This window comes from Polistes dominula, unplaced genomic scaffold (genome assembly GCF_049000335.1).
Source record: "Polistes dominula isolate Pdom_NZ unplaced genomic scaffold, Pdom_raw_medaka contig_19, whole genome shotgun sequence".
NCBI classification, from domain to species: Eukaryota; Metazoa; Arthropoda; class Insecta; order Hymenoptera; family Vespidae; genus Polistes; species Polistes dominula.
The window spans coordinates 1,558,795-1,577,433 of NW_028301058.1; the positions used below are offsets into that span (position 1 = coordinate 1,558,795).

The 18,639-nt window shown below is 26.5% G+C and overlaps 3 protein-coding genes across 9 annotated transcripts; 1 reads left to right on the plus strand and 2 right to left on the minus strand.

Annotated features, from left to right (window-relative positions):
• Window positions 1-130: 130 nt before the first annotated feature.
• On the minus strand, window positions 131-10,907 carry LOC107065816 (ral GTPase-activating protein subunit beta). Of its 7 annotated transcripts, none has more exons than XM_089175847.1 (25): window positions 10,892-10,907; window positions 10,203-10,472; window positions 9,694-10,114; window positions 9,547-9,573; window positions 9,222-9,436; window positions 8,971-9,154; window positions 8,637-8,897; window positions 8,197-8,388; window positions 7,880-7,984; window positions 7,669-7,809; window positions 7,352-7,590; window positions 7,038-7,268; window positions 6,821-6,971; window positions 6,647-6,754; window positions 6,147-6,248; window positions 5,742-5,882; window positions 5,636-5,650; window positions 5,382-5,542; window positions 5,139-5,312; window positions 4,661-5,070; window positions 4,103-4,514; window positions 3,682-3,997; window positions 3,358-3,609; window positions 3,027-3,276; window positions 131-2,849 (listed from the first exon to the last, which is right to left on the minus strand). In XM_089175847.1, exons 2-25 carry the CDS (start codon window positions 10,236-10,238, stop codon window positions 2,726-2,728), a joined length of 4,668 nt encoding a protein of 1,555 aa, XP_089031973.1. In that variant the 5' UTR covers window positions 10,239-10,472; window positions 10,892-10,907; the 3' UTR covers window positions 131-2,725. The 7 variants fall into 7 exon arrangements, with proteins under 7 accessions (XP_089031973.1, XP_015175299.1, XP_089031974.1 ...); XM_015319813.2 differs by lacking the exon at window positions 10,892-10,907 and adding an exon at window positions 10,762-10,865; XM_089175848.1 differs by lacking the exon at window positions 10,892-10,907 and adding an exon at window positions 10,762-10,780 and having other exon boundaries at window positions 10,203-10,228.
• A 94-nt stretch (window positions 10,908-11,001) lies between these two features.
• On the minus strand, window positions 11,002-16,905 carry LOC107065818 (transcription termination factor lodestar). Its single transcript, XM_015319825.2, is given in 13 exon segments — window positions 11,002-11,345; window positions 11,348-11,394; window positions 11,479-11,678; window positions 11,781-11,948; window positions 12,043-12,380; window positions 12,496-13,000; window positions 13,103-13,320; window positions 13,443-13,562; window positions 13,656-14,130; window positions 14,196-14,356; window positions 14,777-15,097; window positions 15,355-15,635; window positions 15,868-16,905. Coding segments are annotated over 13 exon segments (3,075 nt in total). The 5' UTR covers window positions 16,011-16,905; the 3' UTR covers window positions 11,002-11,247.
• A 197-nt stretch (window positions 16,906-17,102) lies between these two features.
• Window positions 17,103-18,578, plus strand: Taf11 (TATA-box binding protein associated factor 11). The gene is made up of 5 exons (XM_015319775.2): window positions 17,103-17,524; window positions 17,592-17,851; window positions 17,931-18,018; window positions 18,098-18,194; window positions 18,265-18,578. Exons 1-5 carry the CDS (start codon window positions 17,282-17,284, stop codon window positions 18,396-18,398), a joined length of 822 nt encoding a protein of 273 aa, XP_015175261.1. The 5' UTR covers window positions 17,103-17,281; the 3' UTR covers window positions 18,399-18,578.
• Window positions 18,579-18,639: the final 61 nt, after the last annotated feature.

The window sequence follows — 18,639 nt, forward strand, 5'->3', positions numbered from 1 at the left end:
AACAAAAAAAAAAAAAAAAAAGAAAATAAAGATAATAATATTTAATTACATCATATTTACTAAGGATAAAATAAATTCTTTGATAAACAATAATTATTATGTATATTTATAGTTCGCATATAAATAAATAAATGTTTATAATTTCATTCTTATTTCTGTGTTTTTAATTATACAGTAGATATTTATATAACATGTTTTATAATACTTTCTTGTGCAATAGTCGTATTTGTCAGCCAATTATGTCTCTCTTGTTATCTTTTATCTATTTAATACATAAAAAGAACACAAAAACTTTGTCTCATTACGTCTCCCATCCATCATTATGAATATAATATCAAAAAAAAAAAATATATATATATATATCAAAGCAAAAGATGGAATTCTAATTTCATCACATCCAATTTTATCGTTGTATAAAAATACTTAAATAATTGTTTACACGCATAACTACTACTACTCGTTAATGGATGTTGTTTTCAATTGTTTTTGCAAAAACTGAAAAATACAATTCGTATTTATGATTTATGAATATATAAATAATTACAGAAGTATTAACACATACAAAGATAAAAAGAGAAAGCAAACTGAATGGTGAATATATATATATGTATACAGCTTCTGTAAAGATGTATTCACTATCATGGATTTACTTTGATTTATAAGCCCGACCTTGAAAGTCTTACAAACAGGATCTTTTTCTAATGATTTCTAATGTTGCACAATATTACATGATTCAAACACTTAAACACATTTACATCATATTCTACCAATAAACAATTATTTAGTAATTATAACAGTTCACTTTGGGTTGTTTATATTTAATATACATCAATCAATAAATTAATTGAAATGAATTTAATAAGTTTATGATAAATATTTAAAATTATATTGAAATATCTCAAAATGATTAATTGCAAAATTTATATAATAAATACATTGCGTAATATTTCATAAAAACAATTTAATTATACATCAATTACAGTATTCCTTATTTCATTGAAAATTTATATTAATTTAACTAATGTACGTTTTGTCATTGATATTAATTTTATTTAATGTATAACAAAATGATTATTTGGAAAACAAATGGTATGAGAGATTGATATAAATGACAATGATTTATACCACTTTAGAATGATATAAAAGATATATTTCTTCTCTATGTTAACTTGTTGAGCTAACACAATAATTAATGACTGTGCAGATTTTTATTTACAGAATACAGATATTGAATTGTGTGAAGAATATGTTTTATTTTGATAACGTTTTTCACTTGAATCATTTCTTTTTTTATTTTTTTATTTTGTTTTTAATTTGATTTGATTTGATTTGAGGTACCGATATATTCAATTAATTTTTAAGATATATAATAAAGAAAATTTCATTTCTTTTTTTTTCTTTTCTATTTAAAATGACAAGCTGTTTTCTTCATTATAACGAATTAATATGATTAATCATTCTTGATTAAAATGAATGATAAGTAAAATAACGTATCGATCGATCAACTTTATCTATCATGATTCGTAATATCAATAATACGAGTATAATATGTTCTGTAGTTTCGTTTAAGTACCTAATCAAACTGTATATTGTCTTAATTGAGCAATATTATTATTATTTGATTTTGATAGACTCATTTAATAACACTTAGAAATTGTTCACAATGAATATATTAAGAATTTCAAACAAATATTTCTTATTAATTGTAAAAATAAAATAAAAAAAAAAACACACACAACACACAAATATCATCTGTATAAATCGTGCATTAGTTATTTTTGTTTGTTTTTGTTTTTAATTAAACAATTATTTATTTATTTGTTTGTTTATAATGTTAAAATTGTATAATATATTATCTTTGTATTTTCGAATGGAAAATGTATGTGTTAAAGATTTTAAATGGACTGATAGAACCATGGTCAAATTGTTTCGAGACATCACTTAAATTTATCCATTTGACCCCCATTTAATGGAATGAAAGAATAGTTACATAAATACACACGAACAAAGAAAAGGAAAGAATTAAATCTGTATGACATAATCATACGATCATTACACTGTAATAGTAAAGAATTCTTTCTTTGTATGTTTAATTATTTATTGTACCTTATATCTATATATATATATATATATATATATAAATAATTATTAAAATATCTTTTAGATTTTTTAACTGTATATATATATATATATATAATGAAATTATTAATTAATTTTAAATTTAAATAAATAACTGAAATAATTTGTGAAATATTATTTTGGTTTTGTTTTGTTTTATCATTTTTACTATTAAATTTAATATTGTTATTTAATGTTTCAATATTTTTCAAATGATAATAAATTAATTTCAATTTCTTTTTTATATTTTAATAATATATATATATATATACAAACTAATTTGATTGCTAATTAATCAAAATTATATAACAAACGTTTATATCTTTGTAAAAAAAAAAAAATTAAAAAAGGTTTGATTATGTTTGCTTTAATGTTGTTTAAAAAAAAAAAGAAAAAAAGCCTGTTGATTTAAATATCATAAATATTAAACGTTTTAAATTTAATCATGCAGAATAGATTGATTATATAATTAAAGATAAATATATATAATTTATTATTGTGTGCAATTTTTATATACCTTATTATTTTTGTTTAAATATCAAGATCTTGATTTCCAAATGAAGTGTATTATAAGAAATATATTTTATTCTATTGATCCCATAAAAATCTAACAAGCAGTTTCAGTACTGCTAAATAAAACTGTTAATAATTCTGGTTCAGTTAAATTTCTTTTATATTTCTGAACCATATCTTGAATTTTTAATCTCCTTCTAACATGTGGTGGATGATAGCTATAAAAAGTAAAAGAATGTAATGAATTTATAAAACAAAACAAAAAACAAAAAAAAATACAATAAAATAATGAAGTTATAATTGTATGAAAAGAAAAAAAAAAAGAAAAATCTATAATGTAGTTTTGATACAAAAGAATTTATAATGAATCATACAACAAATATTTCTATAATTACCTGTCATTATCAAGTCTTTTACGTCGACCCATATTTAATGCTGTTTGCCTAACAAGAGTACCTAATACTCTTCTAGATACAACCATGCCATCAATTAATGGAGTGGCTAAATTTATCCTAGAAGTTGGACCTTGTAATCTAACTCTCATAAGTCCACTAGCAAGGGACTGAAGAAAAATCACTTGTACATCAGTAGGTTGAACTGTTCTACAATATTCTAAACCAGTATGTGTAAATGGTAAAAGATCTCCTATAAAATAAATGTTAAATATTCTGTTTAAAAATATACGATATAAAAAAGAAAATATACATTAATAAATAATTCATATACCAATTGGAAAATGAGTATAATCTTCCAAGCTTTCTAGCCATACCACCATAATCCTTGTATCTGTTTGTATTGGTAAAGCATGTTTTGTTGTTCTTCTTGGTCTAACAGGATCCGCACTTGAGGAACTAGGAGGACCTGAGCCTGAAAAACTTGATGGTTGCTTTTCAAAATCAAGTGACATTGTTCTTGCATTCTGTGGAATACTGCAGGAACGAGATCCTCCACTTTCACTAATACTTCTTTCAAACCAAGCTACATCAATGCAAAACATGTTAAAAAAATTAAATAACTAATATTATTATTTGATAACATTTGGATATTTACACTGAGCACCATTACTAGTGTCACTAGTATAACTAGCTTCTTCTAATGAATCTGAATTAGTCATAATAAATGATTGTGTTGGTACAACAAATGCAATTTCTGCACTGACATCAGCCCAATATAATACATGTGTATCACCATTGTAAAGAGAACCACCATGATCATTAGTACTTGACTGTGAAACATTCATTTGTGGTGTTACTTTCCATGAGGTATAAATATGACCAGTCCAACCAGCATGAGATGAAACTGATACTGGCCAACCAAGTGAATTGAGAAATTCCAAAAAATGTGGCGATACATTTTTTTCATTAAGCTGCAAAATATTAACATTTATTAATTTAATGTAATGTAATTTCTATGTAAAATATTTATTTTCATTTAAGTTTAAAAGAATAAACAAAATATTGAAAATTCTTACTACATTGGATAATATTTCAGGTGCTGTTTTTTGACCTGGTTTAACATAAAATATATGAACGGTATCACAGGTTCTTGAACTAATATTATCTAATGTTTCCAAATCTGTACAAAATCCTGGAATAGTAGGATCCAAAGCAGTAAGAGTACTATTTCCAGACTCTTCGCTACCTCTGTTTTCAATATTGAGAAAACCAAAGTGACTTAAGAATAAACGAGCTGTTTGAAATTCATGACATATTTGTGGTGGTGCACATTCTTCAGTTTTCTCATCTGTATCTTTATTATTGACATCGTCATACTTTTTTTCTAGATTTATCTGACGTTCTAATAATTGTGATAACAACTCATGTTCACTTCTAACTGATTCGTTATCGTTCATAACAGCCTCGAGACTAGGTATTGACTCATCACTGTTTTAACATATTTGTGTTGTATTTTTAAATTAGAATAGATTAGATTAAAATATAATACAGTATATAAAATTATATCACATAATGCTGTTTGAAAAGAAAAAAAAAGAAAAAAAAAGAAAAAATTAACGATAACAAATACATACACTTTACAGTGAGGAATTCTATCAACATTGTCAGGAAAAAATTTTGGTTTATAATCCATTCTTGGTGCTGCTTCATTTAATGGTAATGGTCGACCAGGATTTGTATTAACACTTCTAATACTAGATCTGTGTCTTGGCAAATGTCGTAATTGTAGAGTCCATGCATGTCTACCAAATGGTCCACGTATTAAAACTGTTACTGTTGGTTGTGGATCCTGATCATTTCCAAGAGGTTCTTCTAATAAAGCTAAAATTGTTGCATTTTCAGCAACAAAGTAACGAAATCTTTCAACTGCTGCTTGTCGAGCAACACGACCACCAGTCCAACTATTGCAATGTCGAAGCAATGAAACTTCATCGAGTAAAGATGACAATGATTGTGCACCACAAGCACTAGGAAAATAACCAACCTAGCCAATAAGATAAATCACTCATTATTTAATATCAATTGTAATAATGTATGTAATAAATAATATACCTGTTCCAATATTATTGTAAGAAGAGCTTCAGCAGCATCTCTTACACGCATAGATGCTGGTTTCAATTCTTTTTCATCTTTCATTTTAATTGGTTCACCTGGTTTTCCAATACTTTTTGTACCTGATACTCCTAATTCAACTACTTCCAAGACTGTTGTTAAACAATCCTTATCCTGTAAAATTTGTATTAATATAACATCTGAAGTAGTAAGTTATATTATTGTATAAAACAAAAGATCAACCTGTAATAATTGAGAATGAGCAGTTAACCAGGTAGTTAAACAACCAAATGCTGCTACAATAGAAGAATGTAAATCTTTGGAATGTGCTGGTGGAGGTCGCCAACATTGGTATGCTATGTAATCACATAACCATTTTACAGCTCGTTTGCATTCCAATGCATCTATAAAATAAAATTAACATTCTTATTATAATTGTGTTTGATTTTCAAAAATATTATGGTTTTTTTTTAATATTATTAAAATGTTTATCGAACCTGTAAGTTTCCTTGCTGCAAAAGTGTATATTAGAAATATATATATAGATGTATAGATGTATAGGTATATTGAAAAATAAATCAATGAATATAAATAGATAATTACCTGTTTCACGAATTCGTGTTCTTGCCAATCCTGATAACATTTCCAGTGCAGCCAAAGAAATATTTAAATCTGTTTTCCATGAAGATATCAACCTGTGACAAACTAGATATGTGGCTCGTACAAAAAGAGCATGTGCCGAATCTGTAACATTATTTCATTTTAGTATGATTTATTATTTTGATAAAATTACATAATATGAGGGCTGTTGTTGTTTTTTTTTTTTATATATATATATAATGAAATTGGATTTTTGATATAAGCAGGATTGTGAAAAAAACACTTTCTTAAAAAAAATATATTTTTGTGAAAGAATACAAATAAGAGGTAAGATGAACACAAAAACGATTACATTCCAGAGATCTGACAAGTAATAGCAGTACCAAGGTGAATAGTACTCGTATTTACCGAATGCAATGCATTCCTCTTGAAGAGTTGCTATATCAGAGGCATCACCGAGCGAACGTTGATCACTGGATATGCTTATTTGACTGGCTGAATCGCTGGTAACTATCAAGCGATGATGAGTACAATGGCAAATGCACAACAGAACACAATATGTAATAATAAAAAAGAATAACATTTCACAGAAGCATGTGTGAAGCAGGTACAATGAAAGGTGATATTAAGCACCATGCTTTCACTCTGCAATATCATACTGAGTTACAGTAATGTAGTATATACAGGCTTTAAATAAATATTAATACAAAAAAACTGTTACTTCTTCAATTAGATATAGCAAATAGCTTTTGCTACTCTCTGTTAGCGTAAATCAAACTAATTTTTATAATTTTATATATGTATAGAAATATAATTTACTTATTTATTTATTTGTTACAATATGTAACTCAGGACAGTGCATTTAAGATTGATAATTTAAAGCTAACGTTTTTTTTTTTTTAACAAACCTGAAGATAATAAATTAACTGATGTATCGTTTGGCACTGCATCTGGTTGTGTAACTTGTTCAACTTCCTCTGCTGCAGCAGAATCTTGTACACTTAGTAAAAGACCGCCTAAAAATAAAATATATAAACATTGTAAAATATCTTTCTATAAAAGAATTATTTTTTATAACTTACCAAGAAGCATATGAGTATTTTGAGGATCAGTTTCCACTTGTAATGCATTGATAAGCAAATTCATCAATCTTGATTTTAATTGTGCGAAAGTCACTTGAGTTTTTTCAGTAGATGTGTTTGGAAATGTTGGAAGTTCTTTAATAGGGAGATTCTACAAACAATATTTTAAAATTAAATAACATATTTGTGATATATGATAAACATCATTATGAATTACCTGAAAGTGTAAGGGTAATGCTAACATCGATATTAGTAAATGTATTGAAGCTCTTCTTAAATCTGGTTTTGAAACAATATTAGATTTTAATTTTAAATCTTTCTCAGGAAGTACAAGTTCCAAGGCAGATAATACTGCAGGTACTAACACTTGTACGCCATTTAAATCTAAGCGAAATAAATCAGACGAATTCAAAAGAATATATGCTAATGTTTCGCCACACTCTCTTGTCTGTAAAATACATAAGAAAACATGTAAATAAATAATTGCAAATAAATTATAAATAACAAAGAGAGAGAGAGAGAGATGCTTACATCATCTAATTTCAGACCATGATGCATTGCTTGATAAAATCTAGCTAAATAAACAGGTAATATTTCTTCTCCAGTTTTTTTGGCACAAAAAATTCTACACAGTGCACCCATAGCTTCTGCTCTACCTGATTCATAACGATCTATGTAAAGTGTAGGAGGTACTTCACTAACAGTTTCTTGTAATGAACTTGGACCATCTACAAGTACTGAGGATGGACGTTTTGATGCACCTGATGGCTCTGTGAAAAATAAAATATTATATATTATTTAAAAAATATAATAAAAGCTTCTAATATTAGAAGAGAATAAATACATACGTGGTAAATTTTGTGACCATCCATTTGTTCCTATAAAAGCAGCTTCAAACAACCATTCTCCAAAAAGATGTAATATACTATTACACTTTGGTCTTCCTGGTGCTAAAGGAGGTCGAATATCTTGACCAAGTGAGGTCATAGCTATAATTATAAAGTATTTCATTATCAAATCTATTTGATAGTAAAATTGCGGTATCATGAAATATCTTACAAGTTGTACTAGATGCTGACGATGGTCCTGAATTTGATATCAACATTGGAGGTGTACTAGACACACGACTGGTTGTTAAACTAATCAAAGAAGCTTTTGGTATTCCTGTATAATCAAAGCAATAAAATTAAAATAAATAATAGATTATTGTTAAATATTATTCCATTTTTACATTAACTTCCACATGGAAGAAGATTTCTTTTCAGCTCTTGCAATAATACAAAGGAAAGAGTATAAAGATAACAGATGAAATGATATACAAGTTGAAAGTAGCATAAGAAATATGATAGCAAGGAAAAGTATAAGATGCTGAATACCCTTAGTAACCGCAGAAGGTGTAACACTGAAACTTTTGGCAAGTCGGCGTTGTGTTGGAGGTGTAGGGGAAGGTTGTGGTTGATCCTTGCCACTCGATCTGTCCCACCCAACACCTATGTTTCCATTATTATTGCTTCCAGATGCAATGTTGGATACACAACATTCTTCCCAGCAACATGCTTGTGAAACTCCTAAAACAATTGTGTGAATGTGCACCCACCACCTATGAGTGATCAAATTGTTAAGCAACTACTTGTGCTCTACAAAATGTTTGCAGAAAAAGAAATTATTAACATAAAGAAATAATAAATATTGTTTGGAAGTAGTAATATATATATATATATAAAAGATAGTTTTAAACTATACAGAGATATTTGTACAAGTCCAAAATTTATTATATACGTTTTTGTTTGATTGGTTGATGAGAAGTTTAACTTACCAAGAAATGCATCAACTTGTCCAGCTATTCCTTTGATAGCTTTCAAAAATATTTGTGGCAATCCTTGTAGACATGGATGTTGACAAGGATCTATAACATTTGGACTAGCAATAGCATATTGGAAAAATGCTTGAGTTTGTGATACTACAGCTGGTCTGCATAAATCCACAGGATCTCCAATAGTTCGTAAAAGTCTGTACCATGCTTGTGCAACAGCTTCCTCTGACATAGTTGGTGGTACTAGTTGTGCATCCTCTTCGCCTACAAATAAATCATTAATAATATCTTAATACGTATACCTACATTATATATAGAATTAATTGAATTTACTAACTTATTTTTAATTCTGGAAACATTGGTCCATACATGATTTGTAAAAGTCGTGCTGTAAGTGCTAGACACACACGATTCCATTGTTCTATTAAAGCTAATCTGTGTCGCCAACGAAGACATGATTCTCGTAATGTACGCCATAAAGGAGGAGCAGGAAAATTACGTTCACAAGCTACCAACCATACCTAAAATAAAGATTTCATTTATATTTCATACGATAAAATTATTAGTACGTAATAAAATTCTGAATACCTCTAATAGTACACCAAGTACTCTTTCGCATAATTGTTCACCAGCATCTTCCCTTGTTGCTGGTGGTGCTAATAATGCATCATTAATTCCAATAAGAAATAATAATAAACTTTCCCAAGTTTCTCTTTCTAATGATGCTGGACCTCTTGCAATTTGTTGAAGTGTTCTAAGCACTCTATGGCATAATACAGCTTGTCTGTTTATAGTATCACTTCCTATAAATATATATGATTATTATACAACAGATATATAATGATATGAAATCAAAAGTCCAGAGTGATTTTTTCTAAAAATAAAAGTATTAATATACTGTATTACTTATTACCTAAATCCTGATATAAAAATGGCCAGACTATGAAAAGAGAAGAGGATCAAATATATAAGTAGAAGAATATTAAATCTAAAGAAATATATTTACATATAAAAATAAATAGAAGAAAAATAGTGTTTTTTATAAAATGATCATTTTTACCTTCTCCTTTTCGTGGAATAAATAAATTATGAAAATGACTTATAATTTTTCTAGCATAGAAATTTGGATCATCTATTATCGGTCTTGGTACAGAAATTTTTGGTGTAGAATATAATGCGGATAACCATTCACAATATACATTAACGCAATCTCTAACAGTATCATGTTCAGCCAAAGGTAAAGAAAGACCATAACAAATAACTTCCATACACCATTGTACTTCTTTATCGGTGCATAATGGACTAGGTTCTGCTGCTTGAGTTATTCCAAGATTAGCAGCTAGTTGACGTACTATAGATAATGCGACTTCTTTTCCTGCTCCAGGTGAAAACTTTTCTAGTACACTTTGACTTTCTTCTGAACCTTGTTGAATCAGAATGCTTAAAGAAGCCCATTCTGAATACATTCCTCCTTGGGAATCCTGTAATAATAATAATAATAATAATATTATTATAAATAAATATTATTAAATTACCTTGAAATATTTATATGATTGATTTGATACTTACTTTATGATTGACTCTATTGAATACGCCTAAATTCATAGATTATTGTATACTATACATTCAAAAATTATTTTTAGTTCAATTTAACAAAATCAATGACTTTGTTTGATGCACTTCAATGAATATTGTTCACTTCATATAGTATGTGTGTATATATATATATTGTACGTTTTAAGATAATGCATTATCTTATTCATTTCCAATGTCAAGAAAAAATGCAATTAAATGATCTTTTATTTATATTACTTATTAATTATGTCGTTAATGTCAAACCTAATTATAAAGAAATTAACATATTTTCTTTAATTGATACTAATTAAAATATTAATATATATATATATATATTTATTTTTAACCTATACGTCTGTAATAGAATTAAAATATAAAATGCATAATACATACATAAAGATATGTATAATGTATATGCATATGTCAAAAAGTTGCCAAAAAATATTGAGGTTAGAATATCACAGAAAAGATAATTAACTTCTTTTTGTAATACCTATCTATCTCTTATAACATAGTAAAAATACTTAAAGAATTATTTTTAACAAAATCATACATTTTATATCACTGAATATTGATTTTTTCTTCCATAAGAAATTAATATCTTTAAATACTACACTGTTTTACACCATTTCACAATATTCAACTAAAACACTATGATGTAAGGTTCTAGTTGAAAAAGTTACCATATGAATTCTCCAGTTTATAGATGGCGCTGTGATGCTTTTGTAGAATATTCATTGAACTGTCAAGTGCTTTTGTGGTTATGTCATTCCTAGATATAAAAATACAATAATTTTAGTAAAATAAAAGTTTTATTATATTTATATCTGTTCAGATATTATGTTTTCAATCTTATAGAATTTAAAATAATAAGAATGATATAAAAACGTTACATGCAATAAAATAAAAGGATTAAAAAATATTTAATCTTATTTATAATTAGAATTAAAAAAAATATATCAATAAATAAAAAATATTTTACAAATTATAATACAAATTCTTAAAATAAAACTATAATTATTATTATTATTATTTTCTCTTATAAACCAAATAGAGATTTAAGATCATTAAGCGTTAATTTTGAGGTTATTTTGTTGTTTCCACCACTTAATACGTTTTCAGATATTGACAATTTTTTTCTTGCAAATGTTTGATACGTTCTTCTATAGTATCTTTACAAATAAACCTATAAAAATGAAAATGATTATGACATATATATATTTTTTAAAAATACGTTTAAATTAAAAAAATAAAAATTAAGATATTTTACTTATAAATGAATACGTCTTTTTTCTGGCCAAATCGATATATTCTATCTTGTGCTTGAGACTCTAATTGAGGATTCCAATGAATGTCTATAAGTAACAGATGATTTCCTCCAACAAGATTTAATCCAACTCCACCAGCAGTGAGTGAAAGTAACAAAATTTTTGGATCTTTATTTGGATCATTGAAAGATTCTATTATGCTCTAAAAAAAAAAAAACATGTCACATGTATATAGAGACTTATATTATGAATGCATTTAAAAGTACATTAATTATAAATCATAATAATAAGAATAATCTCTTACTTGTCGATTTTTAATAGGAACTCTGCCTGAAAATTCAGCATACGTAGCTCCTTTTATCGAAGATAAATGAGATCCAATAATTTCAAACATGCTTGACCATTGTGATACAATTATAAGTTTATCATTCTTTCCTATAATTTCTTTTATCGTACTAAATAATACTTTCATCTATATCAAAATAATATATATATATATAATTCATGTGTTTGATATAATTAATTGCTATGTAAAAATTAGAAAAAAAAAACAAACAATTACTTACTTTGGAACTCAACCGATCTGCTTCAAATACTGGATTTGATGAAGTAAGTAAATTTTTTGTGAGTTGTTTGTCAATACCAATCTCTTCGTTATTTATATCTTGATTTTCTTGATTTTCGTACAATGACATATTATTTATACGAGATATAAGATCTTCATTATTTTCATCTACTATTCCACTTTCTTCTAGATCACTTTTATCCAACATAGCATGAATTAATGTTGGATGGCAACATACTTGACGAAGACGTAATAAAAGTACCAAAATTTCATGTGATTTAACATCGGCGTGGAGAGACAATAATTTATTTTGAGCTTTTGTAAATTGTGTTTTTTTATCTACAACAAAATAAATAAAATATTTATTATAGGTTATTAATAAAAAAAAAAAAAAAATTATTATTATTATTATTATTTTGTATAATATATCTTATATATAAAATATAAAATTTACTTGGATTTGACATATACGTTGGTTTATCATATAATCCAGATGATAAATCTACCATGTGATCTTTTTCTGCTCTTTGTGCTAAAAATTGTGCAAAAAGTGTGCGAGAATATATTAAAACTTTTTCATAAACTAATTTCTCTTGTGGATCAAGATTAACTTCAATTTCTTGGATACTCTTATTAGGTAAGCTTTCTAAAGCACCCTGTGATTGAAGCTCTTGTTTGGTTCTACGAAGCATCAAACTTTTTATAAGTGTGGCTAATCTTTGGTGACCAGCAGTATTTTTATTATTATCTACCCAACGTTTCCATACACGAATATCATCAAAAGGTGAACATTTTAAAAATTTTAATAAAGAATATAAATCCATTTCTTTATTTTGTATAGGTGTACCGGTTAGAGTCCACCTTTTATCCGCTAAAAGTCCGCACACTGCTTGAGATGCTTGACTTTTATGATTTCTTATTTGATGAGCTTCATCTAAAATGACCCTTTTCCAATGAATCTAAAAATAATAAATTCAAGTTTAAATGTAATATATTTTAATGAAATTATCTATATTATCGTATTGCATATATATATATATATATATATCATAATTATATACCTTATATGTTGTAGACATAGTTTTAAACTCGCGAGATAATATATTGTATGTTGTAATAACAACATCATACTTTGCTAAACGTTTAGACACTTTTTCTCTATTATTACCATGATAGACTTCAACTGATAATATGCCTTTTCTACATTTACTTTTTATTTCATTCTCCCATTGTGATAATAGCGATGCTGGACACACAACGAGTGTTCCACCTCTACAAGCTTACAAGTAAAAGTTTTATTTTAAAAACATATAATATGAAAATATATAATTCATGATTTAGTAAATTAATCATATTTGAAAACTCTTCATATTTTTAATTACAAATATATTTTATACATACTTATAGATTTATTTGAAGTATGCCATTCTTCATTATCACTGTCTGAATCATCATCTTGATTGTGTGTGGCCATAATTAATGATATCATTGTTAAGGTTTTACCTAATCCCATATCATCAGCTGAATATTTTCAAATGATAATGTATTAGTACAAAATACAAAATGTAAATGAAAAATGATAATTATTAATCAACAATAATGTATGATTAATACCTAATAAACCACCGGGTGGTCGTTTTTTCTCCCTCCACATTAACCATGCCAATGCATGTTGTTGATGTGGCATTAATTTAACTTTTAAACCAGGCGGATCTTCGGCTCTTGTGTCCTCTGACGGTTGACCTACTAGTGATCCATGTAAATCTTGAAGTCTTTCTGCTGTTAACGTAAATTGACGATCAAAAGTTTCTTGTGCTCGTTTTCCTAATTTCTTTGATTCTTCTGTACTTTTGGCAGATTCCATATAATCCAATTTTGAATCAGATTGCTGAAATTTCTCTTTTTCTTCTTCTTCTTCTTCTTCCTTAGACGTACTTTGTTCATTTATTTCTTTAATTGGTTTTACCAATGTTGTTTTTTCTAATTTTGCTTTTATTTCCTCCATCTCTTTGGTTTGTAGTATAATATTTTGTTGCAACTTTTCTCCTTTATCTGGTAATAAATCTAAATTTGCAGTATTGAGTAATAACTAAAAGTAAAACATTTTTAAAATTAGTATAATATATTACTAATGTATTAAATATATCTTCTTACTTTTGTTTTATCTATTTGATTTTGTAGATGCTGTAATTTACAAGTAAGAAGGGCTCTTTCTTGAGCTATTAGTGGGTTTATATTATCAACTCCTGTTTCCTCTATCGCAAAAGACATTGCTGTTGCATTTTCTTCACTATTCCTTATATTTGGTATATACTCTAAAAGTTAATTTTTCCATGATTTTAATTATTTATCTCTTTCTTTACTTTTTTTTTTTTTTTTTTTTAATATAAGTGTTTATATTAAATCTATGAAAATCTAAAGACTTGTGATTAACCTTTGCTTACCACACTTGGTCCAAAAGACCTAGACTTTTTTCTCAATTGTACTCAACTTTGGTAATTTTCTTAAACATATTTCAATTTAATTTAAAGCTATAAAACCTATATAGTCTTTTTAAGTAAGTATTAAAGAAGTCTCAAAAAAAATATTGAAGTAAATCTATGCAATAGTTTCTTTTTTATAACGATTTTTCTCATCCGGGTCCTTTGGACCCGGGTGTAGTAAGCGTTTTACTCCAAGAAGGGTGATAAGCAAAGGTTAATAAAATAATATTGCATAAATGAGTTATATAATACCTAGATCTGAATCTGAATCAATATCACAATGAGTTAAGTTCACAATAGATAAATTTGTGTCCTCTGGACGACTAAAATTAACCTTAGATGGTTCATCGTCTTGTAAACTAATATTCATTTCTTCTTTTTCTTCCTCATCATTAATCAATTCTTGTTTTGAATGATCATAATCACTAGTATCAGTAATGTTAACAGAATCATTAATAGTATCAGAATAATTTCCAGATTTGCGTTCTTTTACATTTTCCTTTGAATAATCATGTGTAACATCTTTCCTTTTATAGTTTTTATTAGCATTTGTAGAATTCGATTTGAAATCATCTGTTAAATTAAATCAAATTATCAGATTCTTTAAAACATCAATTTGTAATCATTAATAGATATTTGTATACGGTATGTTTTTGTTATTGGTAGTACAAACGAATTAAGGGAATGATTCTATTTAAAAAAAAAAAAAAACTGAATTACATAGAATAAAATTTGTTTAAATAAGAATTCGTTTAAAAAAGAAATAAATTTAAAAATTTGTCAAGTATGAGTACATATTTTATATAAATTGTATAATACATAAAATATACCATCTGAAATATAGACTTCTGTTTCTGATTCAGATTCTGCTTCTGATTTAGATTCTGCTTCTGATTCAGATTCTGCTTCTGATTTAGATTCTGCTTCTGATTCAGATTCGGCTTCTGATTTAGATTCAGATTCAGATTCTGATTCTGATTTCGAATTAGATAATTTGTCATCATTAACATCACTAATATTTTCTTCATCTGAATAAATTATTAAATGTTTCTTTAAATTGTTCTTTTTTCTGTTAACATTTATTGGTGAAGAATGTAAGTCCAATGATTTCCTTTGAACATAAAAATAGATAATAATTATAAAAGATTTTCTATTGACTTCTGTAATGATTAAAGACAAAGAACAATAGATGATAGAACACAAAAAATATAATCATAATTGTTAATTGTATACAAAGCAGATAATACTATTTATTCATACAAATGTTATTTTTTTTAATTCTACAATTTACTTTTTACAATGATTTTATAATTAAATTATATTATTAATAATTGTTTACTCACCTTTGTATCGAAGTAGATTCTTCTTCGTCACTACTATCAATTACAATAGCTTGTCTTACACTTGTAGATGTTATATCATTTTCACTATCTAATATTGCTGAAGAACTTTCTTCATTAAAACTAGTGGAAGTATTATTCCACATTCTCAATAAATTATTTTAATAAATTATTTTAAAGTCTTAATATAAAATAATCTAGAGACTGATCAATTTGAAATAAGATTTAACGATAAGTTGCTCCTCTTATAACAAATCATTTTCTTCTTCAAAATAAACGGTTAATTTCAAATTATCCAATCACGTTAGGTCTATGAAAAAAGTTTTAATAGATACGCTTTTTTCTCGAACTTTCTTTCGTCATGAAATTTAAATTTCTAGATTGGTCAAATGTTATTAGATAATTTTATAAATCATTTATATTCTTTCTGTAAATGTTTTAAATGATTTCTTTTTAAAATATATATAAAAATGCATTTCTAAAGGTACACACACGTGTTTATACACTTAAAATTAAATATATTTATTTAAAATTTTATTATAATATAATTTTATACTATATATACTATTTAAAAATATTCTATTTTAGATAATTTTAGTTATGCGAATAGTGAGCTTGAAAGTTTTTGTTTACTTTTATATTCTTTGATTTTATACAGGTACCATAATTACCAATTTTCTATAAGTAATAATCTATAAAATCATTATTTATAATAAAAATGTCATTTACATGCATAGTTTTTATTATTTGATGAATATTTAAAAATAATGTATGTAATTTTACCATTAGTGAGATTTTCTCCCACGTGAGAGCCTTCGTGCGCATGCGAAGTCATAGCTCGCACATGCGCATGCGCTTACGCATGCGAAGTTATAGCTCGCACATGCGCATGCGTTTGCGCATGCGAAGTCATAGCTTGCATGTACGCATGCGCTTGCGCATGCTACATCACAACTCGCGCCTGTTGTTTTCATAGCCGTAGGTACCCGTAAGGAGAGCCCTTCCATAGTCTTTTCTCGTATTTTTCGTTACAGTTAAGGTGAGCTGCATAATGTTATATAATATATTAAATTGTAGTGTAAATATGTCATTTCTTTAAAAAATATCCACTTTTTATAATTTTTCAATTTTCACGGGGGTCTAATGATACCCCATATTTGAGTGAAGTATACACGTTATTGAGAATTAGTTAGTGCGCATGCGTGAGAAAAATCTCGCGTCCTGGCATCACTGTTTACTAGTTCTATGATAGACGACAATATATTCGTAGTAAATAAATTTAATAAGTGTAAAAGTGTAATTTTTCCTTTGACGTAAGGTTTAACAATTCCAATAAAAAGACATTTATTTTTTTCAACGTGAATAATTATCAAATATTCTTAACCTATTTTTAAAATACAATTACAATTCGTATAAAATGGACAATATATTTGGAAAAGAAGATTCAGAGAATGAAAGTGAGCCTATAGAATTAGATGATAAAGATGATAAATATGATAAAGATGATAAATATGACAAAGATGACAAAGATGACAAAGATGATAAAGATGACAAAAATGATACAGATGATAAAAATGATACAGATGACAAATTTAATATGTCATTAGGTTCTTCAATATCTAAGGATAATGACAATATGGATTTAGATGGACCAATAAAGGTAAATTATTATATTAATAAATAATAATTCATTGCATTTATGTGTCATGATCAATATATTATTTTAGGGAGAACTTGATACAGCAAGTTCCCAATCTCAATCAGATACAGAAGAAATAGGTTCTAATTCAATATGCATGACAACGGATGATCAATTAGAAATAGTAAAACACGAAATAGAAATTAAAGATGAAGAACCAAGTACAGAAGATATTTTTGGCAATGATATTATGTTACCTCAATCTAATCATACGACTATTAAAGAAAGAAGAGAAAGTAAGGAAAAAAGTAAAAAGGAGTTGGAAGAGGAAGAAAGAGAGAAAATGCAGTAAATATATCTTCCTATTGTTATCACAGGTATAACATCATATACCTTGTTATTGCATTTATCAAATGTTCATTTTCAGAGTACTTGTTTCTAACTTTACGGAGGATCAATTGGATAGATATGAAATGTATAGGCGAGCTGCATTTCCAAAAGCAGCTATAAAGAGGGTATATATAATAAAATAATATTAATAATGTTCTGTAATAATATTATAATGTTTATAATAAGTTATTTTTTATATTATAGATTATGCAAACTATAACAGGTTGTTCTGTATCTCAAAATGTTGTTATAGCAATGTCAGGAATTGCTAAAGTGTTTGTCGGTGAAATAGTAGAAGAAGGTAAAGCTAAGAATTCTTTTTATCAATATTTACATGAACATATATAAAATAATTATATGTTTTATTAAAGCTTTGGATGTAATGGAAGCTAGTGGAGAAACTGGACCATTACAACCTAAACATTTAAGGGAAGCAGTTCGCAGATTAAGACTTCAAGGACAAATTCCAAATGGTCGTGCACATAAAGCATTTTTTAGATTGTAAATTAATATTGAAATTCATTTTCTTCATATAGCTTTCGTTTTTATTGTAATTAAAGTAATCATTTTAAAATAGCAGAAATTGTATATAATATTAATTATAATATATTATAGTAATGTTCTGTATTTTTAATAATTGATTGTGAATTTTGACTGTTTAAGAATATTATTATATTTATATTTTTATACTCTTATAAATGATATATATATATATTTATATAACATTTTCTGTTAAAAAAAAATCA